Source organism: Artemia sp. Qi Xiang Cuo, chromosome 21 (genome assembly GCF_049724085.1).
Source record: "Artemia sp. Qi Xiang Cuo chromosome 21, ASM4972408v1, whole genome shotgun sequence".
In the NCBI taxonomy this organism is placed as follows: domain Eukaryota; kingdom Metazoa; phylum Arthropoda; class Branchiopoda; order Anostraca; family Artemiidae; genus Artemia; species Artemia sp. Qi Xiang Cuo.
In genome coordinates, this window is record NC_142814.1 from 21,992,298 (window position 1) to 22,018,944 (window position 26,647).

The window sequence follows — 26,647 nt, forward strand, 5'->3', positions numbered from 1 at the left end:
GAAATTTAGAGGGTGAGTATTTCTTGGAGCTGGGCTCTTATATTCAAAGTTTCCTCTCATTTAATTACTCCGTAACGTTTTTACATAAAAAAAATATCACGAGTTTTTAGACTTTGCTTGCGTCGAAAATAGCTCCAATTTGCTAAACAACTATTACTATTGTGTTTGTGTAGTCCAGCGGCTGATAATCCAGACTTTCAGACGGAAAACCCGGGTTCGATTCACCATCAGAGCAACTTTTTTATATACTTTGAAAAGAAACTCAGTTTCTTTTTTAAATTATTTGAAAAAAATTACGTTTTCTAAAGAGTTAAAGAGGCTGAGTTACAAGGTCGACCCTTAAAACGTACAGGGATTAGGAGGCTTAGTTGGGGGGCTGTTAAAGAGGCTGAGTCACAAGTTCGAACCTTAAAACGTACAGGGATTAGGAGGCACCCTGTACGACGTGATTCGAGTATTCAGGAATTAAAAGCCTTAACACAAGAATGTTCAAGAGCGGGGGTTTGGGGGGCGGCAGCCCCCATCTTTATCTCCTGACACGATCAGCTAACAGTTAGTCAAGCAATAATAAGTAATAAACTGTACAAAAACGTGCAGAAATTATTTGAAAAAAACTACGTTTTCTAAAGAGTTAAAGGGGCTGAGTTACAAGGTCGAACCTTAAAACGTACCGGGATTAGGAGGCACAGTTGGGGGGCTACCACCCCCCAAACCCCCCCGCATTCGCCGCCTTTAAATATAAAAAAAATTTCATTAAACTGAAAGTAAGGAGTGAGATTAAAACTTAAAACGAACATAACTTATTCCGTACATGAAAGAGGCTGTGCCCTCCTCAACGCCTCGCTCTTTACGCTAAAGTTTTTATTGTTTAAAAAAAGAGTTGTGAGAAAGTCAAACTTTAGCGTAAAGAGCGAGGCGTTGAGGAGGGCACAGCCTCTTTCATATACGGAATAATTTCTGTTCGTTTTAAGTTTTAATGTCGCTCCTTACTTTCAGTTTAAAGAAATTAGACTGATTCCCGCTATCTACGACGGCCAGGTCGCAAGTGCTGCTGCCAGTGGGCTGAGTGCTTTGCCTCAGTTACCCTATAAGCACGTGAAGTCGTCCATGTACAGATCACGAAACAAGCTGATACCACCACTGCCCGCTGATACTATATCCGTACCGACGCCCTTGCCCCAGGCTTTCAGTGAGACGTCTGCAAACCAGAGATTCCTCCTCTTTCAGCTTCAAAATAACGCTGCGATTTGCTTTGCAACCGACGAGTCGTTAAGTCTGCTTGAACGAAGCGCGGAATGGTATATGGACGGCACCTTCGACTCAGCTCCTTCCCCATTCGGCCAGTTGTTCTCCGTTCACGTTTTCTTCGGCGACAAGCAACTTCCCGCTGTCTTCGTGCTCATGGAGAGCAAGTCTGCGCAGCTTTACAACGACGTCTTCAGCGAGCTGATCCTACAGGCTGCGATGAAAGGAGTGACACTTCGCCCGACGACCGTCGTCTCTGATTTTGAGACCGGTCTGCTGACATCCGTGAAGCAAGTTTTTCCGGCCGCCAAGCACCGTGGGTGTTACTTCCACTTTTGCCAAGCAGTAATCAGAAACTTGGGGCGTCACTCAGTCCGTGAGCTGTACATGACCGATGCAGACTTCAACCTCTACGTTCGAAAGCTTCTGGCTCTGGCGTTCCTACCTCCAGCGATCGTCAGAATCAATTCTGGTCCAATCATTTCTCACATCGTTCGTACCTGGCCTTCGGCTCGTCCGTTTGTCACTTACTTCAGCCGTCAGTGGTTCGACCAATGTCCTCCTCATTTCTGGTCAGTCTACGGCATCCAGCGAAGGACAAACAACGACCTCGAATCATGGCACATGCGGTTTAACCGAAGAGTCGGTCGCTACCACCCGAACTTGTGGCAGTTTATCTCTTTCCTGAAGGAAGAACAAGCAGTCGTCGATTCTGCAAGGACACAGCTACTCCAGGGTCATGTCATCCATCGGACGAACAAGAAGTATGCAAGGCTGAACGAACGACTCGAAAAGCTGTCGACGGAGTACAGGGCTGGAACTCGAACAGCAGACGAGCTTCTCTTGGGTGTCGCACATAACATTTCGCCGGATGTGTGATATTAGCAGTTTTTGTTTGTATTTTTACCAATATATTAATTTGAATTATCCGTTTTTGGCACGATTTTTGGGTGATTTCGTTCCATTTCTAAACGATCGTTGTGAAATAACTCTAAAAAAAGAGCCGAATATTTCGACTTGACGAGCAAGCCTTCTTCAGCGGCAATCAGTTCTTACCCTATGAACGTGCGTAAAATCTTCACTTATATTCTTCACAAGCTTAACAAACGTTTAGCTTCTTAACTCTCAGTACAGAGTTATTTCACAACCATTGACCCAATAAAATCCTCAGTTTTGTTCGTTGTCTTCGTGGCAATAAATATTTGTACAGGTCAATGTGGCAGCAAACCACGCTTCATCCACCGCAAAATCACAATTTTGGGTTTGGCGCTCAAATGGTACTCCGTGGCGCTCAAATGGGAACAAAATTCCGTGGCGCTCAAATGGAACAAAATTCCGTGGCGCTCAAATGGGAAAGCGCTCAAATGGGAACACCCCAAACTTCTGTATACTTTTCATTAACCAAAATTATATGTATATATGTATTTCCAAAAAAAAGCCATCGAGCCATAGAAAAAAAAACAAAGAACAGAATATAAACACTACAAAACCAACAAAAACACAAATAAATCAAAAAGTAAAACGTACTTATATAGGAATATTCACAAAAATATTTATAAAGGGATACATCTTTCACAATGTATCAGCCCTTCATCAACATACTTAGCCAAACTCCTTAATGTCATTTTAACTCGTCATCCTACAATCCCTACCACCCACCTTCTATCTGTCAACACTAACAAACACATCTGAATGAAACTTTGAGATAACGATTTTGTTTAAAATAGTCCAAATGACATATAGCAATGCTTCGACGGTTAATCCGACCCCCCAGTGCCTCGGGGATAGGGTTGTGAGCCATGTCCTGGGGGTATATAAGGTTTTCATGGAATGGGTGGTCGTATAAACTTCAGATGGGGCTCATTTGATTTGAAATTGGAAGGTGCAGTTCCCTTTTTAAGAGTCAAAAGTGATTTGAGAGCAACCAGGCCCCCCCATCACTTCTCCAAACACATGCAATCAAAATTTTGAGATAGCAATTTTTTCATTGCTGTTGAAGGGTCCAGATATTATTTATTTGAGGAAGACACCCCAACCCCCAAAGCTCTCAGGGCAAGGGTTGTAAGTCTTGCCCTGGGGTATATAAGGTTCTTATGGAAAGGGTGGTTATATATACTTTGGAGGGGGCTCATTGGATTGGTAATCAAAATTTCTAGTGCCCTTCTTAAGATTCAATGTGAATAGAGGGCAGCTATCCGTCCCCACACGTCATGTTTTCCCAAAATGCATCCAATGGAAATTTTGAGACAGTCATTTTATTCAAATAGTCCAAAGATCATAAAACAATGCTTTTAGGGTTGATACAAGCCACCAGGGACGGAGAGCGAGGGTTTTAAGTTATGCCCAGGGACAAATAAGATTTGTATGGAAGGAATGGCTGTTTAAATTTAGAGAAGGCTCATTTGGTTGAAAATTGGAAGCTCTAGTTCCCCTTTAAGAGTCAATAGCGATAGAGGGCACATAGCCCCCCCTGACCACCTCTCTTTTCACCAAACAAATCGGATTGAAATTATGAGATAGTAAATTTTTTCAAAATATTCTAAAGAGCATAAAACAATGCCTCTAGGGTTGACACAACCCCCCAGCACCCTGGGGATAGGTTGTAACTTATTGTCTGGGGGCATATAAGGTTTTTATGGAACGGTGGTCGTATTAACTTCAGATTGGGCTCATTTAATTTGAAATCGGAAGTTATAGTGCTCTTTTTGAGGGTAGAGGCGATTTAAGAGTAACCAGCCCCCCCCCACCAAATTCCATCATTTACCGAAACACCTCCAATCAAGATTTAGAGATATCTATTTTATTCATCGTAGTTGAAGGGGCAGGAAATTATGCCTGTGATAATAAACTCCTTCCCCCCCCCAGCTCTTAGGGCAACGGTTGTAAGTTATTTCCTGGGGGCATATAAGGTTTTTATAGAAAGGGTGGTCGTAAATACTACCTTTTTACGAGTCCAAGTGATCAGAACGCAGCTAAACCCCCCCCCCCCCCAGTCGTGTCTTTCCGAGATGCATCCAACAGAAATTTTGAGACAGTCCTTTTATTCGAAATAGTCCAAAGATTATATAACAATGCTTTTAGGGTTGATTCAAACCACCTTAGCCCGGGGATAGGGTTTTAAGTTGTACCCCTGGTGCAATTAAGGTTCGTATGGAGGGGATGGCTATATAAACTTTAGGGGGCTCATTTGGTTGAAATCGGAAGTTCTAGTTCCCTATCAAGAGTCAGAGGCAATTTAGGTTAACTAGTCCCTCTCCCAACGACCCCTCTTTTCACCAAACGTATCTGATTGAAACTCTGAGATGGCCCTTTTGTTCAAAATTAAATTAAAAAAAAATAAGTTATTTTAAATGAAAGTAAGGAGCGACATTAATACTTAAAACGAACAGAAATTATTCCTAAATGAGAGGGGCTGTCTCCTCCTCAACGCCTCACTCTTTACGCTAAAGTTTTTTATTGTTTAAAAATATAAAAATGTGAGACAGAGTCAAACTTTAGCGTAAAGAGCGAGGCTTTGAGGAGGGGACAGCCCCTTTCATATACGGAATAATTTCTATTCGTTTTAAATTTTAATTTCCCTCCTTACTTTCATTTAAAAAAACTTATTTTTTTTATTGAATTAATGCACCTTTGATTTTGGGTCACCGTACATGAATAATTAAAACGAAATTGGCATATTAATTTTACTTCTTTTGGCTAAATGGCTTTCTCGAAATTTTGTTCTGATGTAACTTACAAATTAACTTACGTAACGAACTTCTGTATTCGTACGTTTTTATTGCGTATATTAGGGAGTTCGCCCCCTAGTCAATAACTCGCTCTTGACGCTAAAATTTTAATTTTTTTCGAATCACAAACCCCTGAATCACAAAGGCCGGTTTACTAGAATAGATAGCTCTTTTGAAAGTACTGAAAAAACTGTAGCATAAAAAGCGAGGTATTGAGGGGGGTAGCCGCCCCATATACGTAGTAATTTATGTTCATTTTAAGTTTTAAAGTTGTTCCTTACTTTCAATTGAAAAAACTTGTTTTTTATTTAATTTCTGATCATTTTTAAATAATGCTTGGAAATCCGGCGCCCCCTTCATAGAAATGTCCCTTCCCCCAAGCAAACATCCTCCATGGACAGATCCTCCCCCGTAACCCCCTCCTCAGAGGCCCCCCCCACAAGAAAAACATCCCTCCTGAAAACTTCTGTATACTTTCCATTAACCAAAATTATATGTATGTATGTATTTATTTAAAAAAAAAAGCCATCGAGCCATAGGAAAAAACAACAGAACATAAACACTACAAAACCAACAAAAACACAAATAAATTAAAAAGTAAAACGTACCTATATATGAATCTTCGCGAAAACTTTTATAAGGAGATACATATTTCACGATGTATCAGCCCTTCATAAAGATACTTAGAGAATTTCTTTGAAGTCATTTTGACTTGTGATACTACAATCCCCATCATCCACCTTCCATCTGTCAATACCAGCTAAGAATACTAATTTCTCAGATCCACCAATTGCTCAAAATTTCTCAAAAAATGAAAAATATCATCGTCATTTTGCACATACATCGGAAAAGGAACTGGATTAACACTATGACCCCTAAATTTTCTCTCCCTTTCCCCAATATCAATATCAATCGACCTTCCCCTTAAATTCAAAACCCATTTTATTTTTTCCCCTTTCAACCCCAAATTAAAATAAACTTCTTTCCCCCACGTGTCCTTCACCGTACTATACAGACTCAGAGATCCCGAGGCCTCCTTCCGAGCCTGCCACTACTGTATTCCTTGCTAGTGTAACCTTCCTTTTACCTTATCAACCACTGCATCCGAATTCGATCCCTGGCCTTCATTCCAAAAATACAAATATCCTACTTCATCTAAAATTTTCTTAATTCCTTGCGGCCACCCTATCTCTATTGAAGGGGATCTTGAAAAAAACTAAAGGTGCTACGTGCATACTGCTACTCATGCTACTACTGCTGCTACAACTATTGCTACACAAGCTAAGTGTAATAAGGTGAAGCTTTCAAGAAACATTTAGGCGGATGTTAAACTAAATCAAAAGGAACTATGGGCACATAGATTGTCAAAAGGGTGACAAAAGAATATCACATAACGGCTTACACCATCAAGTTAGATTTTTCAGCTCTAACTTAATAATGGGATTTTAATATTATCAATATTAATATAATTAATATTATTTTAAAAAAATTAATATTATTTTGAATGTTTTCATTTTTATGACTTTAGTGAATCAAATATTGATACTATTTTAAGCAATGAATATCAGAACATGTATATTAAACTGACAATGCACATTTATTTGTATTTTTTCAGTAAAGTGTAAGTTATGTTCTGGCCTTGGGAAGGCATAGGGTTTTTTGCCCTAGTCATATTAATATCTGCTCCTATTGACTTGTATTCGGTTGTTTATTGTAATTTCTGTTCATTTTGGATTTCGTTTATTTATCGATGCTGATTCAAAGTAGTTTTACAATTGGTAGATTATTTGATTCTATTTTTGCTCAATTTTGGTTTAATGGAGTTCTTTACTTTTTTTTGAAAAACCTATTTTTTGGAAAAGGTTTTTTTAATTGATTCCAATAAAATCCAAAATTTATAATCAATCATCCTTAAGTAATACCAAAATCTTCCTTTATTAGTAATTAATTTAAAAAAACAAAGTTTTTCCGAGGGAAGTTAAGAGCGAAGTTGAAACTTCAAACGGACAAAAATTATTACTTCACAGCTTATCTAATATATATTAATAAAAATAGTACAAATAAACCAATTAATTATGTTTCCCTATGTTTCTAGGATTACACAAAACTAGCGCTTAACTGAAAACACAAAATAATATAGGAGTTTTGGTACAGTAAAAGCAAACCAATTAAGGTCACTATTTATAGAATAAAAATATTATCAATTCCTTTTAGGATCAATTCCTTTTAAGATAAAGCAACAATCCATTTTAGGATTTAACTTTTATTTTTTTTAGGTTTAATTTGGTATCACTTCTACACAATGGCTCAGTTCAATTACTGGCTCTCGTTTTGGTTCTTAAAAGGACATGTCATGATTAGTTTGTACACAAGTTCAAATTAAGGCCATCTTGATAGTATTAGGAATATAGACTAGCTTTAGAATTTGTATCATAACTTGAAATTCACTCTTGTATAGAGAGAAATAATCGGATTTCCAGAGTTCATATTATGTCTTATTTGATCTTCATTTCAAGTGATACTAAAGCATATTTCTTACAATTTAAGACTGTATATTACCCACTTCTGGTATTATACCTGGTGAGATCAAAATTCTGCTTGATAAATCAATCCAAAATTTCTGTATGCTGTTCAATCACTTCGCGGTTATTAAAAAATATTTAGTTTTACGCTTATGTTTTTTAATTGTATACTGAAAGTTACCAATGTCACAACAAGTGGTGTAAGACTATGGAAAGCTTTAAAGATTCGTTCAGCGTTGTCAGGCTTCATACTCACTTTTGACTCTTAAATCAGTAAACCTGTTTTTTATACTTGGCTTTTGTGTTTTCAATAAAGCGCTAGTTTTGTACAATCCTAAAAGCATAGGGAAACATAATTAGTTGGTTTATTTGTACTAGTTTTATTAATATACGTTAGATAGGCTGTGAAGCAATAATTTTTGTTCGTTTTAAGTTTCAACTTCGCTCTACCTCCCTCGGAAAAACTTTGTTTTTTAAAATTAATCGTTGTTTGTTTTATGATTAAAATTTAATTTAGAATCAATGTTGCCATGTCTTTTTAATTTATACAGAATAATGTATGTTTGTTTTAAGTTTTAATGGAACTCCTAAGTTTCAGTTGGAAACTTATTTTAATGTAATTTCAATTATCACTGATCTAGGGGAGATAAGACACCTATAGAAAATACTAAAAACAACCTTGACAGCTACAAAAAACTTTCAGTCTATAACATGAAGTTTTCATCCATGCTTCACAAAACAGTACATATTTTTCAGGAATGTTTGTTTTTCGATGAACAAAACAAAACTGTTTTTACTCGGCCGACTTCCCCTGAAAAAGCCATAATGAAGACAGGGCTTTGTAAATTACCTACTGACTAGCAGAAACTGGAGGGCTACTGTAACAAAAGCGACCTGTTTAAGGGCTCATTTAACATCTTATATTTATACCTAATCGCTTTTTATAAATTTTACTTGATAGCACATTCCCATAAAGTGCACTATCGTTGTTTCCCCATTTTATTGAATGAAAAAAGTAGCTTTTCCAATGAAATGACCCCAAAAAGGTGTTTTTTGAAACCTAGGCAGGAGCAAAAAACTAAGGGGGCAAGAACGTCCTTTCCCCTCAATTATCGCCGTTAGAACTAGCACACTAGCTTCATTGTAGAGTGAATTTCAAAGGTTTAATTTAAAACTGTTGATCATTCAATCTTAATTTTTGGTAGATTTTCAGTTGAAAAGTTTTTAGTTTTAGTTAATTTTTTCGCAATAATCTTTTGCTTTTAAGATGAGTAAGCAATTTATGAAACTTATTAAGAGGGTCTGGAGTGGGAGTATAAATGCGAGGTATAATAAACCTCCAGTTAGGGGCTTTGGACCATAATTATTGCAATGGTACCGTTTTATGCTTCCAAACTCTTCCAATTAAGAAGTGGCACCAAAAGTGCCGTTTTTAGTGCTATATGGCACTTTTGGATTGTAAAATCGATAAAAAGCACGTAGATATGAGTAATAGGTTAAAAATGAGCGATTAAGCATCTTTCAATGATGTTTTGTTAGCACGCTAGGCCTGTTGAAAAAAAAGAAAAAAAAACGGGAGACAGATCAGTGGTACCGATGAAAAAAGTGATTTTCCTTTTTGTTCAAGGAGGGGGACTGTAATTTCCCTATACAAGGTTTTCGACCTTGCAGATTCCAATGGTACACTTTTTATTTTGATCTGATACCATTTTCGATGGGGTTTAATTGCCATAAATTTCTTTTTACAATAAACTTTTACTTTACAGAAACTAAAAAAAAATTTATTTAAAAAAAGCAATTGTAGCCTAAAAGTTAAAAGATAACTTTTGTACATAAATTTCATGTGTGTTCATTTTGCAGACAAGAAAGCTCAACTTATTTCAAAGTAAAAATGTATTTCCTTATACCTTAAAGCACGTAGATATGAGAAATAGCTTTTGAATGAGCCATTAAGAATCTCTTTATGATGTTCTGGTAGCCCGCTAGACCTGTTGAAAAAAAAACAAAAAAAAAAAAAAAAAAAAAAAAAAAAACAGGAGACAGATCAGTGCTACCGATGCAAAAAAGTGATTTTCATTGTTTTTCAGGGAGGGGGACTGTAACTTGCCTGTACAAGGTTTTGACCATTTTGATCTCAATGGTACACTTTTCATTTTGATCTGATGCCATTTTCGAGGGGTTTGAGGCTTTTTTCGAAATCACCGTAAATTTCTTTTCGCAATAAACTTTTACTTTTAAGACAATCCGAAATAATAGTTAACATTCCTGAGTCAGTGTTAGGTGAGAATCTTTTTTCACCAGGCAGTTTTTTTCAAAACGCGAATTTTAACTTTTGGTTACTATGGGCTGTGGTTCGCTCTTTACTAGGTTGCAGCTGCCGCTGCAACCATGATACCTTGCCGGGACATACTTTAAAAAAATGATCCTAGAAAATGACTGAAAAAGAACAACAGCGGATACCAATATTCCCGATACGATACATGCAATACCAATACGCACGATCCCGATACGCGCGATATCGATACCCTTACCCCCGATTCCACGTACAGCCCTTCCCCAGCGACTATGGAGGGCCATACCATCATTAAAACCATATATATTGGACATTTGAACTACTTTAAACAAAATGGCTATCTCAAATTTTTATAGGACTTGTTGGGGGGGGGAGGGAGCCTGTAGCGAGGGGGGTTATTTTCCCTCCAATCTTTTCGGTCACTTGCAAAGGGCACTTACAAGTTTAATTCCCTTTCTAATGAGCTATTAAACACCTCTCTATGACGCTCTGGCCAACCCCTAGCCCTTCTAGAAAAAAAAAGAAAAAAAGGGAGAAAAATCAGTGCTACCCTTGCAAAAAAGTCATTTTCCTTGGTGTTCAAGGTGGGGGACTGTATTTATCCTACATTAGGTTTTGACCATACTGATTCCAATGGTGCCCTTTTTGTTTCTATTTGATGCCATTTTCAAGGGGTTTCGGGCCCTTTTTCGAAATCACTATAAATTTCTTTTTGCAATAAACTTTTACTTTTAAGATTAACCGAAACCATAGTTACCATTCCTGATTAAGCGTCAGATGGCAATTTTTTCTCACCAGGCAGTTTTTTTGAATACACGTTTTTTAACTTTTGATTACTATGGGCTGTGGTTCGCTCTTTACTAGGTTGGAGCTGCCGCTGCAACCATGATACCGAAACAACACAAATTATATTTTAAATAGTGTTTTTTTTTCAATTGAGCATACATTTTTTTAATTTTGTACAATCCTGCGTCTATTAATTTTGTTATCCTTTTAACAAAATAAGCGATTTTGAGTTTTGTTTTTACTTGTATTTTATCCTATATAATAATTGCAATGCCTGTTAACCCCAGTTCTTTCACAATCGTGTGACATCATACGCAGGAGACCTAAAACTATTTTCTGTGAAGCATTTCTTTGTCTCATATTGCAGTAGATTCCATTAAAATTATGACAAATGTTTTACATTGTTTTGGTAAATATATCTAGTTTGGTCTTACGGCGAAGGGTTGGGGGTGAAAGTTGAGAATTCCAGAGGGAGTTTCGTTGAAGAGGGGATTCAAATTACGTGTTGCGTGGGGAAGATTTTTTCACTGCACCTTTCTAGTTCATAGTCTATTGTTTTTTGGTAATAAGCAGATTTTCAGATTTAGACATGTGTGCGTGTTTTTTTTCTGCCTGTAGTCTGAGAGGCATCTCTGCTAATAATTACTTTACTTCTGTAGATGTCCACTTTTACCATTTCCTTTTTTTACTCCTTTTTTTACTTGCTTTGCTTTGAACCTGAAAATCTTAGACACACTTCAAGGACAACATCATACTTCTCCCTTTCTTTTCTTTTTTGAATCCTTGTCTTTTACAAGATGTTCTCCATATGTATTAAAAAGTTTGATTTAATCGTATATTTGTTGATACTACTATCTTTACTTTGCTTCATTAATTTCAGTCAAAGAAAGTTGTCATAGCACGGCAACTACAATCCTTATTAAGCGGCCTATAAAAAGAACTCATTTCACCCTTGGCCCCCCCCCCTTCAATTTCCCGGTCGTTCTCGTTTATTGTCAATAAAAGCGGAAAAACAGCTCTTGCGATATAAAGGAGAATATTGGGTAAGGGGAAAAGGAAAACGGCTCAAATTCTTGGTTGTCAATTAAAGTGATAGGTTTGTTTTAAGAGTCTCACTGACACACTTGCAATGTAATCCTTAAGTGTTCTGCAATATGTTCTTGCAATGTGTTCTGGTAAAAATCTTTTCCTAGCCCATTTCTCAGGAATTTTATTAAGAGAAAAAAAGCATAACGAACTTAGAAATTTCATATTGCTGATCTGTTAACAATAACCTTAAACACGATAACAATAATATATGTCCTGATAACAATAACCTTAAACACAGACGTCTTCATATGTAAGTCCTCTATGAACCACCCAAGAAGCCCATTTTTCAAAGGCAAATCTGGTTACGAATCGGTGTATTTGTTGCAAAGTTCGTTGCTAAACTTGATCAAACAGTTCGTGGTAACGAACTGTAAGTAAGGAGCGACCCGGCTCAATAGTAACCGAAACTCTAAAAAACGGAATTCTGAAACCAATAGATGCATCAAAAGAATCAAATTTTTATGCTGATTTCAAATATATAAGTTTCATCAAGTTTAGTCTTACTCATCAAAAGTTACGTGCCTGAGAAAATTATTCTTATTTTCAAAAGAAGGGGGAATCACCCCCTAAAACTCATAGAACTTTAATGAAAATCACACGATTGGATTCAGCGTATCAGAGAACCCTACTATAGAAGTTTCAAGCTCCTAACTACAAAAATGTGGAATTTTGTATTTTTGCCAGGAGAAAGATCACGGATGCGTGTTTATTTTTATTTTTCTCCCCAGGGGTGATCGTATCAACCCAGTGGTCCTAGGAAATCGTGGGAGGGCTCATTAGGACGGAAATTAAAAGTTCTAGTGCCCTTTTTAAGTAACGAAATAAAATGGAGGGCAACTAGGCACCCTCCCGCGCTCATTTTTTTCCCAAAGTCACCCAAACGAAAATTTGAAATAGCCATTTTGTTCAGCATGATCGGAAAATACAATAACTATGTCTTTGAGGATGACTTAATCCCCCACAGTCCCAGGGGGAAGGTTTGCAAGTTTTTAACTTCGCCCAATGTTTATATTTAGTATTGGTTATTGGGAAGTATACAGAACTTTTCAGGGGGATTTTTCTGGTAGTTGGGGGGGGGGGTCGGGTGTTGCGTGGGAGAATATTTCCATGGAAGAAGTTTTCGTGGGGGAAGGGACATTGCTATGAAGGGGGCGCCGGATTTCCCAGCATTATTTAAAAAAACGAACAGAAATTAAATATATAAAAAATAATGTTTTCAAATGAAAGTAAGGAGCAACATTAAAACTTAAAACCAACAGAAATTATTACGTATATGATTGGGTTCGTCCACTAGTCATTACCTCGCTCTTTAAGCCAAAGATTTTTAAGTACTTTCATTAGAGCTATTTATTCTTATTAACGGCCTTTGTGATTAAGGGGTTATTCTTAAAGAATTGGAACAAAATTTGAACTTTAGCGTGAAGAGCGAGGTATTGACTAGGGGGTGTATCCCCTAATATACGTAATAAAAATTAACGAATATAGCAGTTCGTTACGTAAGTTACGTCAGATCAAAATTTCGAGAAAGCCATTTAGCCAAAAAAAAAATAAAAGTAATATGCAAATTTTGTTTTAATTATTCTTGTATGGTGAGCCAAAATCAAAGCTGCATTAAAATACAAAAACGTTCTGAAATTAAATAAAAAAACGAATATTTTAACTGGAAGTAAGGAGCGACATTAAAACTTAAAACAAACAAAAATTATTCTGTATTTGGAAGGGGCTGTCCCCTCCTCAACGCCTCGCTCTTTACGCTAAAGTTCGACTCTGTCTCACAATTTATTTTTTAAAACAATGAAAAACTTTAGCGTAAAGAGCGAGGCGTTGAGGAGGGGACAGTCCCTTTCATATACGGAATAATTTCGGTTCGTTTTAAGCTTTAATGTCGCTCCTTGCTTTCAATTAAAAAAATTGTTTTTTTTTTAATTTAATTTTCTTCAAGTTCAACTTTCTGCCATTCTTTTTTTTATCGAAATTCGACAAAACGTAATTGCAAATGCACAAAATGTAACGAAAATTCTTGCTTCTGTCAACCAGATTTTTTCTGTGGATACAAAATATCATTATTTGCAGTTAAGATTACAGTTTTGGAGCCAAAATTTTCACAATGTAAACATTTCACCCAGAAATACGAAAATGTTGAGGACGCCAACAACCTTGTACCAAAGATTGCACAAATTGGAGCCAAGATCGCAAGAGAATCAGCTGAGATCTCCAACAAAAGAAAATCGTACACATACAAAAAAAGTAGTACTGGGAATTGTAAAAATGTAGCCGAGAATGTAAGAATTGTTACTAAGAATTCTAGGAACTAGTCACCAAGAATGCACAAAAAGAAGCAGAGATTGCAAGAACAGTAGCCGAGATTCCCAGTAAATCCCTTTTTTCAAATATCTTTCAGTAAATCCCTTATATGTGAAGGGCTGAAGCCCCCTCAACTCCATTCTTTGCACTAAAGTTTTAACTAGTGCTTAAGTGATTGTATTTTAAGGAACCATAATTATAGCCTGTTGGAAATGGTAGGTCAAAAATCGACTGCTTTTCAAAACATTTAAACTAGGAGATTTTTTGTTTGATGCAAATGAATATAAACAAGACTTTCCATTCCCGGGGCATCGTGATCTTTTTATGATTATTACTGTTATATTGCTGTTCTTTTAGATAATTTGTTCTTGAAGCATTGGTGGAAGAAAAGTGCAACTTTAGTGTAAAGAGTGTTGGATTGAGGGAGTGGCTGTCCTACTCACATAAAAATATCTGTTTGTTTTGAGTTTTGATGCCGCTCTTTACTTCCTTTTGGATTTTTGTTCTTCCTGTTCGTTTTTAATATCAAGTTTTATGTAATATGAATAAGCGGAGCTCCCACCTAAACTGCCTCTGGCCTTTGTGCTAAAGTTTTAACTTTTGTATAACAATGCTTCGAAAATGAAGCCACCCTTGTCGAAGACCACTCCTTAAGATTTGTCAGCTGGAGTAGGCCCAGAAAGCCAAAATAACTTTCTATGGAAGTGATGTTTATATTGGTTTATTAGGAGAGATGATTACTGAGAACCCCCCCCCCCACCCTCTCCTGTCGCTCTTCGGCCTTTGTGTAGGTAAGCACATAATATACGATATCAGAGAAAGCGGAGTAGTGCTGCCTAAAGTGAACAGCTATAGGCATTAAATACATTATTCTTTTGTTGTTTTTGTCCCCTGCCACTTCCTATGGGAGATGTAGACGTAGAAACTATGTTCAAACTTTTAGGAAACTTAACCTGGGTATTGAATTAAAACCAAAGACACCATTTGCATCCAGGTTTTCAAAATGGTATGTCTGCAATATCTCAGGAGCAACTAAGTGTATTCAGTTTACACTTCCAGAGAGTATTTAGGGGAATGATGAATCTGATCAAAAGACACTATATTTATCCCAATTGTCAAAAGGGTGCATCTGCAGTATTTCAGGAACGGTAAATAGTACATAGTCAAAATTTGCATGGAATATTGAGGGGAATGTTGAGTTAAATGCTGAACAAAAGATAATACGTGGGTCCTGGTTGATATATAGGGTCTGCAATATCGGAGGAACGAGAAGGAATTAAGTCAAAATTTTCAGGGAGTGTGAAGAGGGATATTGATAAATTAAAAGACAATTTTAGCATATAAGTTTACAAAAGGGCGGAAGTGAATTACTTCAAGAATGGCTAGGGTATTGAGTTTGGACTTTCAGGGAATTTTGAGAGGGGTGTTAAACTCAATTAACAGACATTATATGCATCCAGGCTGTGAGAACAATTTTCCCAGGTCACACCTAGCAAATGTTCTAGTCAAAGTCACAAATAAAAAAAAGTTTAAAGAATCCGAAGTAAAGAGAGCTTAGTTATTCATCTATATATATATATATATATATATATATATATATATATATATATATATATATATATATATATATATATATATATATATATATATATATATATATATATATATATATATATATATATATATATATATATATATATATATATATATATATATATATATATATATATATATATCGAACCTTGATTTAAAATTGAAGGGAATTTTGCAATAATTATATTGAATGCAATAAGAGACAACGCTCAGATCAGCTTATAAAAGTAAAAAAAAGGTAAAGAATACGACATAGGACTTTACAGTCTGTACCGGCGGTGCTGATCTCCGTTTCTTGGCCCTTCAGCAAAGAAGTGCAATGGGGGGTTTGGGACCGACCATCTTTAAGTCCTTATAATTGTAACATAGAAAAAAAAAACTGTTAAATAAAATCTTGAATCACTGAGATTTCCAGGAATCGACATCACTGTATATTAAACATTCCATACACTTCCATTATTTCAACTGAAAGCAAGGAGCAACATTAAAACTGAAAACGAACAGAAATTATTACGTGTATATGAAACGGGGTGCCTCCTCCTCAACACCTTGCTCTTTAAATTAAAGTTTTCTAGCATTTTGAAAAAAGCTTCTTACTGTTCCAATTAAACGACCTTTGTGTTTCAGAAATTGTTCTTAAATAATTGGGATAAAATTCAAACTTTAGCGTAAACAGCAAGGTGTTAAGGAGGAGGCAACTCGCTTCATATAAGTAACAATTTCTGTTCGTTTCAATTTTTAAGGTTGCTCCTTACTTTCAACTGATAAAGCTGTTTTTTTAAATTTAATTTCTGATCTTTTTTTTTTTTTAAACAGGGAATATGGCCCCACCTTTATAGAGAAATACCCAACCCATGGATATATTCTCTAGATTATTCAATCCCGGTGGAAATTTACTCAGGATAATTAGCCTTAACAACACATCGCGTAAAATTGAGACGGAAAAGAGGAAGCCATAAATATAAAAAGAATTTTGTATAGAAATTCTGGCAAATTCCTCCAGTGTCTAATTTCCTCTGACAAGTTCACCCCCTGGAAACTTCCGTCCCTATGGAAATTCCCCCGTGAAAAAAACCCGGCAGTAAATTCGTCTTCAAACCCTAAAATGTAAGCATGCTTACCAGTAACAAATACTATGCGTAAACAACAGGCGATTTTTATACCTTAAGAGCCTTTCCCTTGGAGCTGTGGGAGGGGGGTCATGTTATATCCAAATGCATAGTTATTGGGCCTTTCAACTATGATGAACAAAATGGCTATCTCCAAATTTTAATCGGATGATTTTGTGGAAAAAGGGGGAGGGGGCCTAGTTACCCTTCACTCTTTTTGGTCCCTTAAAAGGACCGCTAGAACTTTTAATTTCCGTTTGAATGAGACCTCCCCCGATATTTTAGGACCACTGGGTCGATACGATCACCCCTGGAAAAAAAGACACATATCCGTGATCTTTCTTCTGGGAAAAAATACAAAATTCCACATTTTTGCAGATAGAAGCTTGAAACCTCTACAATAGGGTTTTCTGATACGTTGAATCTGATGGTATGATTTTCATTAAGATTCTATGACTTTTGGAGGGTGTTTCTTCCTTTTTTCGTAAATAAGGCAAATTTTCTCAGGCTCGTAACCTTTGATGAATGAGACTTAACTTAATGAAACTTATATATTTGAAATCAGCATTAAAATCCGATTCTTTGATATAAATTTCGATATCAAAATTTAGTTTTTTAGAGTTTCAGTTACTATTGAGCCGGTTCGCTCCTTACTTACAGTTCTTTACCACGAACTGTTTGATCTCGATTATTATTTTGGTTTTAATTTTTATGTTTCGTCGATATTTTGAAAAATTGAAGCGCACTGTTAAAAATCCAAACAGTTTTCAATAAAACGCAGATGACACAATAAATTGTAGGAAGTTTAGGTCTAGGAGAAGGGATAGTAGCCAAACTCCTGTGTGTAGTTGTTTCTGTTCATTTTCAGTTTAACTTGAGTTTTATTTTAATTTTTACACGTTTTAATATTTAAGAGTTTATCTATATCACCACCTGCTGCCTCTATGTATGTCAGTAAGTTTTATTGTGCTAAAAACCCTAGGGCCATAGTAATACAAAACAAAAAAGAAAGTTTACTTTTGAATAATTGACCTACCAAAGAAATACGCAACATAAACAAAGAAAAACCACAAATCTCAAAAATATATTTCTGTGCTCCATTGCCAACCTGAGATATCGTCCTAAATTTATAACACTTGCAAAACATGCATCCCTCCGTACATTCACAAGCCAACTCTCATCAAACCTACACTTTCCATACATTTCTTTTCATACACTTCATTTCTTATGTTTGGTATGATTATTTATTTTTAATTTCTGTTCGTATCGAATTTCAATTACTCTTTACAGTCATTTCTGGTCATTTTTAAGTTTGAATTATTATAGGAATTTATTTCTGCATTGCTTTATTTTAATTTCTCTTCTTTTTCGGTTTCAATTATTCTTTAAGGGTAATTTCTGGTCATTTTTCAGTTTCAATTATTATAGGACTTTATTCCTGCTCCTTTAAAGTTGTAATATGGCTCTTTATTTTTCTTTTAAAAATTTGTTTTCGGAAATTTCTTTTAATGAATTTAAAATGAAATCCCCTATTTTAAATAAGAAGCCTCAAAACAAACCCTGTTCTCAGTAAGGGACCATTTGTAGGAGTATCTTCATAAATTGGGTTTTTATACTTATGAGCTACCTTGTTGAATTTTTTTTCTACCATTTTTTTTTTTTTTTTTTGTAGGAGTACAGCACCCAACTAACATTTCGTGAAGAATGGGTCGATGAGCGTTTAAGCTTTGAAAAATTTCCTAACAGTGAGTACATTTATGCTATATAGCCTACATATTAATAAAAAGAAAAAAAAAACTTTTTATAATTCATGCCACCAAAAGACCTTTCCGTCGTGGGGACAGAAATGACACTAGGCATATGTGTAGATCTAATGCTAAGGTTAAATCTTCGCTCTTTTTGCCACTAATATATATTTTAGAGGAAGATCAGCCCAGGAAGTCTACAAAAACTCACATTGCTTTTTAAGATCAATGACAGTCAAGGGAATCTTACGATCATCCTCAGCAGGGCTTGCAAGTGGCGGTTCAATACCTGGGCAAGGAGGCAGCTTCCCCCTTTTTCTGACATCTGACACTAAATTCTCGTGACACCTCTTACACAAAAACTTCACAGCTAGGGTGTCTAACCTCTGATGTAAGTGAAACATGACAATATGGCTAAATTAATAGAATTATTCCCAGTAATCTAATATAGTATGGTACGCGGTATTATCCAGAAAACACTCGAGAAGTGAAGTTACGTAAATCATAATGAAATATGCCGAAATATCATGAAAATATAAGACTTTAGCAACAAAATTATGGAAACTACAACAAAGCATTATGAAAAGCAGGCCGCCTAGAACACATTATATTAAATACCTAACCAAACCTAAGCTAATCTAACCTAGCCACCTCTATATATTTAATATTTAATTAAAATATACCTAAATCATAATTTATATCACTAAGATTAAGCTAATTATGACCGATTGCAGAAAGACAGACCAGTTTTTCTCAGATATAACAGAGAAAACTTGTTGAGTGTGTTCTGGATAATACACAAGTACGTGTTACTATTTGTAGCCTTTCACTGTATTGTGGTGCAAAAAATTTTGAACCGATCTCTTGATATTATATCCAAGTTATTCAAAGATCCTGTTGGACGACAGGTATAAAAAAGAAAAAGAAAACATTGCGCAGAGGTTCTCGAACTTTCCATGTCCTCACTTTGGTCAACTCGAGACGTGTGTCCCCCTCGTAAAAATAATTTTAATAGTCAGTCATAATACAAATAAATTTAATAGTGCTTTATCGATAAACAAAACAAAAAGTTTTGTAGATAATGATTCATGTTAATTGTTGCTGTCTGTATTTGATGTATAAATATACCAAATTGTCCACACCATACAGGACGAGATTACTATTATGTAAATTTCACAAATTTTTTTCTGTCCTAACAATACGATGTTGATTTTTGCTATTTTATTCCCCCCCCCCCCACGGAGGATTGCACCTCACTATGACAGCCTCTGACGTTGTGAATGCACTTGCTTGATGACCGAAGAAAGCATTTTTTTTTCCTTCCCCAAAACACAAAATATAAGCCCCATTGCCTCTATTGACGATTGGAAACCATCTGACTGATCAGGAGAGTATTCCAGATAAACACTGCATTCAGCTAACTGTGGAATAACCTTTCTTGATTGGCTAGGTGTTATGAAAACAAATTAATTATACAAAGCAAGATATTTATCTGAGTACTGGGAACTGAAATCAGTTCACGCAGGTAAATTGTGCACTGAGAATGAATGGAATAAAAGTAAAATAGAAACATTTGAAAGTTTTCAGAGCCTCGTGGCAATTTACAACAGCTTCATATGCCTATACGGAATGATTTTATTTAAGAAAAGGGCTCAGTCAAAGCATGATAGCAGTCTAAGTGCATCATTTGTTTTCCTAGTTCTTATTTCAGAACGTCTATTTGTCTGACAGCATTTCTTTGTTTCACTAAACCCGTCTTAGTATAGTATACTAGCGTAAAATGTCTCATTTTTTTTCCAACTGGAAGGTATTTTTGTCACTTTACTTTGCAAGCAGAGTTGTTCTGCTCATCTTGGTTTAAAGATAACCCTAAGGCTGAAAAGTATAGCAGATCGGAATTTATTTTTAGGGGGGTGGGGGACTAAAACAAAAAAAATATGAATTACGCACAAAATGTAGGCTTTAAGAGAATTGCAAAAATTAGTTATTTCGGAAAGGGACTGTCCTTAAAGTACTTCTCCCTACTGATATGCTTATTAAGAACGTTTCCTTTGCTACTTCAAAGCTTTCAGTCGTTTTGTGTTTATTTCAAATAAAAACAAGCGCTATCACGGATTCACGGATAAAATATTTCAAATACATTTTTTCAATTGGATTTCGCTACTGATAAGTTTCATTTCTTTTTATGAAGTCTTGTTTCATATGGTGATATTTTTCTGTTATAGATTATGCATTACATGTTTTTTTTTCTGCAAATTTTGAGTTGCATACTTCAATTAAAGAATCAACAATTTTGGGAGATAGGAGCTGACTGGAATGTTTGACAATTGTTCTTCTTCTTCTTCTTCTTCTTCTTCTTCTTCAATTGTTCTTCTTTACCATGTATCTTCGTATGCTTAAGTTTTCATGAGTAGTGTTCCCATTGTGTTGATTGTGTAGAACCCCACTAGCTTCTCCTTGTGGGTTTTTATTATGTGTAATGTATGTGTACCTTCTTTAGTATTAGCAAATGAGTTAAACTGAATTCAGACTATGGTCTTTTTAAAAATTATCAATAAAGAATTATTAGACCCCTAACCTTTGAAGTCTAATTGATAGTATGCCCATTGATATTATCCAATTGATATTATGATAAAAGTTTTCAATGTTTTGGGATTTCTTCTCGATCCCAGGCAGTGGCGAATCCAGGAGAGGGGCGCGGGGTCGAGGCCCCCCTCCTAACATAGTCTAAAGTAGTGTAATTTTAATTAACGCAAGTTTTCTTTATTTAAACTTGCTCCTAGCGCAAGTTTATCGGATCAACCTATTTTGCACCCCCCCCCCTAAACAAATCCTGGATCCGCCACTGATCCCAGGGAGTTAAAACAAGTTAGGCTAGGTTTTATATTTTCGGACAAATTATAGACAGATGGTGATAGACGTTACCAAAAATGCATCAAGTTTCAATACTCTGCACAATACTTGAAAAAATTATCAATACTTCGGTATCGAAATCTTTTATCTTATATTGATTTTTAACGACTAATCAAACGAACTGTCAGTTATCGTGTCCTTACTAGTAAATATTCATACTCCTGCAGCATATTTTTGAAGATATTCATAGAGCACTTGTTTCTCTGAAGCTCAAGTTTAACACAGAGGCAATAACTACAAGAATAATAGGCTCTAACACAAATTTGGCTGTGATAATTAAAAGGGTGACATATGCCATTTTGGTCGAAAATGAGTTATGTGTATGTCATGGGTAAACCCAGCACGAGGAATCGAATGGTGAAGTCAGAATTCTCCTATCTTCTACCGTTCCGAAGATAAAAAAGAGACATACGCCACTTTTGGACACGGATCGCATCTCGGCTGTAATAATTAAAAGGGCGATTCATGCCATTTTGGTCAAAAACAAGGTATGTATATGCAGGTGGTAACCGTAGCACGGGGAATCGAATAGTGCAGTCAGAATTGTCCTATCTCGTACCATTTTGAAGATAAAAATGAGACATACACCACTTTTGACCTACCTCACATCCGACAACTGTGATAATTAAAATGGCAACATGTGCCATTTTGATCGAAAATGACTTATGTATGTGTCATGGGTAAACTTAGCACAAGAAATCGTATGGTGCAGTCAGAATTGCCCTATTTCTTACCGTTACGAAGATAAATAAGAGACATACGCCACTTTTGGACGAGGACAAACTTTGAAGTCTAAAAAGAGACATGCACCACGGACAAACATTTTTCCGTTTTTTGGGCTCTCCTGAAAAGTTACAAAAATGGCGTATGTCGCCCTTTTAATTATCACAGCCGAATTACTGTATATAGGCCTATAATATATCTTATCTCTTTAAACGAGCAATAACTGTATATTTATTAATCTTTGTATTTTTTCTCGAAAACTGCTCCATATTTTCTTTGAAAAATTGGCATCCTCGGATTTTTTAAGAAAACGATCTATATTGGTCACGAGTTTGAGGAAATTCGTTAAGATCCTTAATTTGGATTTGGGGGAATCCCGTTAGTGGCGTCATATGTATGAGGATATTTCAACAGAATAAATAAAATCATCGCCCCCCCCCCAGGAGTAGTTGTGTCGTTTTTAATGTCTATGATGCAAGCCACGTTACAAAAGGAACATAGCTAAATATAAATAGTAAGTGTCTATTTAGAAAAGGTGTCTTAAGCAGTTTCATAATACCTAGAGGACAGAAGTAGTCGTGTCGTTTTTAGTATCTATGATGCAAGCCACGTTACAAAAGGAACATAGCTAAATATAAATAGCAAGAGTCTATTTAGAAAAGGTGTTTTTAAACAGTTTCATAATACCTAGAGGACAAATGAATAACCTAGACCATAAAGTGTGAGAGAACCAATCCGAGCAGCTAAGGTAAAGGGTATTGAAAAATGTTTGCAGTAATGATAAAAGAAAATGAAGAACAAAGAAATATACGGTTAGAATACTTGTGACAACGACAATTACGACGAGTCAAAATTAAAAGTAAAGAACAAAAAAAATATCCCATTAGAAGATAAGCGACAGCAAGAATGAAAACGAGTCACAAAAGCGAACAACTAAGAAATATGCCGTTACATGACATGTGGCGACGAGGAACAGAGAGAATTAAAAATGAAAGTGAAAAAAAAAGAAATATGAGGTTAAGAGAGCAAAGAGATTGAGTGAAGAGAGCGAGAGCAAAGAAATATGTGGTTAGAAGATAAGCGGTAGCGAGAATTACAAACGAAAGCGAGAATCAGAACGTGTCAAAAATATCGTGGGATTTTTTTTTCCTACAAAAACGATCTGCATTGATGACTAGTTTGACAAAATTTTTTTAGAGCTATAATTTTGGAAAAAAAATCATATGAGTGACGTCATGTTTATGAGCACATTTCAAGAGAATAAATTACATCTCCCCCCCCCCCTGGAGTGATCGTATCGTTTCTATATCTATGATGCATGCAGCATTACAAAAGCAGCATAGCTAAGTATAAAATATCAAATGTAGTGAGCCTGTTTACAAAAGACGTTTTAAGCTGTTTCATAATGCCTATAGGAAAAATGAACAACCTAGAACATCAAATGTGACAAGACCAATCCAAGCAGCTAGGGTAAAGGGTATTGAATTTTTTTTTTTGAAAAATCATAAACGAAAATGAAAAAAAAAAAAATATAAAATTAGAAAAATTGTGTATTACTTGTGTGAGGGGTGGCTCAATCACTAAATATGTTTTTTTTTAACGAGGTTCTATGTAACACCTCAGAGATACAGATGTGCAACGCTTAAGACCACTAACTATCATGTCACATTCTTTGCCGAATTTTTTTTTTTCTAGTATAGGACTAATGAAAAGATATCACTTACAGAAGCATTGGAAAAAAATTTTTTCTTCCAGTTTTTTATTCGGAAGTTGGATTAGAGGCAATATTTTCGACAATGATATATATTTTGCTATTGATGTCTCTATATTATGATGTCTTTGAAGGGTAGAAATATAACTGTACTGCTTGTATCGTGTTTCGAACACTCAGGTCCTTATGACTTAGCACTGGGAGTGCATATGAAACCTTTTATTTCGTGTAAACTATTCAGTGTTTCTAAGAGACAGCTTCACAGTACCGAAATATCAGTTTTATACTTTTTGGTGGGTTCTCATCAGGATCTTTGGACTTGATTTGTCAAAGCTTGTCTGTCACAATATAGTAGGAGAAAGATATGGAAAAATGGCCGAACCAGGAAAAAATTAGTACAGAAATTATTTTTTCACCACATTGTTCAGAGAAGGGAGCTCTACGACATATCAAAAATCTAAATCTCCATCGCGTTGCTAAATTACCTTTTTTTCCAGTTTTTCGCTGCTATTCTTTTTTATTTTTCTAGAATCCGAGAATAAGGAACCATGAAAACAAAAGCAGCCTGTGGATGGTTTCCTTTTCAAGAATCATTGTATTTGAGTGAATGTAACATAAACGTCTTCTTTTATCTTTTATTGTTTCGATTTTTAAAGTTTAGAAAACATAAATAAAAAAACGCAAGTGACCTATGTTCATAGGGTTTTTTCGAAGTTCATTTTCACCATTCTCAAAAAATAATGATTTCCGAATGGGTATCTATTCCTATAGACCTTTAAAAAGCCCCTTCTGATTTTCAGTTTCTGTTACAACCATACATTAATCTTGTGCGCTCTTATATCTTATACCTATCCGCAAAAAAAAACAAAAAAACGCGCAGGTGGAAAATATTTTGGAGTCAAATCAGATATTTAAAGACAGGTGCGTTTTTTTCTTTTTTAATCTTGTCACTGTTTTCGTTACATGACTAATACGGAATAGAAAGGAATGGAAAGAAGGAAACGCGGAAAGGATAGCGACTGTACGTTCTTTCTATCTCTTTTTTCAACACATACTTTGTCAGCACCTGCTACCTGACGGAACTTAAGTAGAGCCAACATGCCACCTGAATGCATCACGGTGGACGCAGCTGCGCTGAACGGAGATTCTTAAGTTGAAGTGAGAGTACTACCGCCTGCCAAAAAAAGCCCACCAGTCACTTTTACTGAAGTGATTGTACGCTTTTATTGTTTAGTGGAAGTGAGGGTACTATCGCCCGCAAAAAAACTGGCCAATCACGTTTGATTTTTGCCAAAGGAAGGTAATGAGGGGTATCTGTGGGGGGTTTAGTGCTCGAGTTTATTGGGATTTGGCTGAAGTTTGTCCGATCCAGATCATGATTTTTCTTGTAACGTATTCACTGACAGTCTACTAATTCCCTATTCGCTCTTCTAGATGGAATACCCTATGGACGCTTTACGTCCCTGTGTAAACCTTGAAGGAGCAAGTCTTCCAGAAAAAAGACCAAGTAACCCTCATGAATGCCAAAAAGGCGGGGTCGTCCGTGGTGGCGCACATAGATTCGGCACTCCTTTTCCAGCCTTTATAGTAGTGGCCCATTAAACTGACCTTCAAGAAGAATACTTCAATTATGAACTTAGCACGATTCCTCCTTCTCTTTTTGAAAGTGATGGCTTAATGAGAAAAGCAAATAAGCCAGAACATGCAAAAGCGATCTTTCAAGCTTGTGGGATTGAGTCTCAGTCACCCTGAAGACCTGCATCTGTGTGTAGCATCGTCTTAGACGGTGGTTCTCTTCTACATCGATTTCCTTGGAAGGTATGGTCAACCTTAAAGGGTATCTTTGCTTCATACGTCCACAACGTACGAGCAAGTATTCTAGTGCTATTGTTGTTTTTGATGGCTATTAAAGTGGTTCAAAAATCAAAGATGCTACCCATTTACGTCGAGCAATAATGGTTGGTCACCAGGTCTTTTTCACCGAAGAGATGACATTCTGCATGAAAAAGGAGGAGTTTCTTACGTGCAATGCGAACAAATCACGTTTTCTGAAGCTGCTTGGCAACCATTTAGAAGCCTTCGGTTTGCATGTTCTGCACCCGAAAGGAGACGCCGACTTTCTGATTGCTGAAAAAGCAGTAGAATCTCCTCGTGTTACAGACGCCATCGAGGTTGCTGATGATACTGGCATTTTGGTTCTTCTGATCAGTTGATCAGACTCGTGCTCCAGGCGTTTATATTTCTCACCCTAAGCTAAGTTTGGTGGTGTCAGTTCATCTTGGGATATTAGTGAGATAAAACAAAAGCTTGGGACAGATGTCAGCCATCTGATGCTGTTCTGTTGAGCCGTGCTAGTTTGTGACACAACCTCTCACCCTTATGGAATAGAAAAGGGCAGAGCCGTTCAACTGCTACTTACCGACAAGAGTTTTAGGGCCAGCACTGCTATATCTGGTAATAAGTTTGCATCGCTTGACGATATTGTGGCAGCAGGAGAGCGGTTCTTGTTGGTATTGTACGGTTGCCTTGATATTTCAAACCTTGAAACACCCAGAAAGCTAATCTTTCACAGAAAAGTGAGTACTACCACCATTTTTGTGCATCCGCAAGAGCTGCCACCGACTCAGGCAGCAGTGAAGCACCCCTCACTACGAGTCTACTGTCAAGTTCAAGTCTAATGAAACTCAGAGAGGAAAGAACATAAAAAAATGAAAAATAAAATAAAAAAGGATGAAAAAATAAAGATTGGGTCAGCCAGTGGCGAACTTTGAACAAGAAGAAAGAGGGAAATAGTTTGACAAGGAATCCCGCCAAGTCATACTAAGTTCTAAACAAAAAAGAAAGAAAAGAAAAAAAAAACAATGGAAATCGAACCTTCTGTAGATT

The 26,647-nt window shown here is 36.2% G+C and overlaps 1 protein-coding gene across 1 annotated transcript in view; it reads left to right on the plus strand.

Moving 5' to 3' along the window:
- LOC148939345 (glutamate-gated chloride channel-like) overlaps positions 1 to 26,647 on the plus strand; it is a 166,929-nt gene that overhangs the window by 2,336 nt on the left and 137,946 nt on the right. The window contains exon 2 of the mRNA XM_089106853.1: positions 18,342 to 18,414. Within this exon, the coding sequence (XP_088962979.1) occupies positions 18,342 to 18,414 (73 nt within the window). The remainder of the gene's footprint in view (positions 1 to 18,341; positions 18,415 to 26,647) is intronic.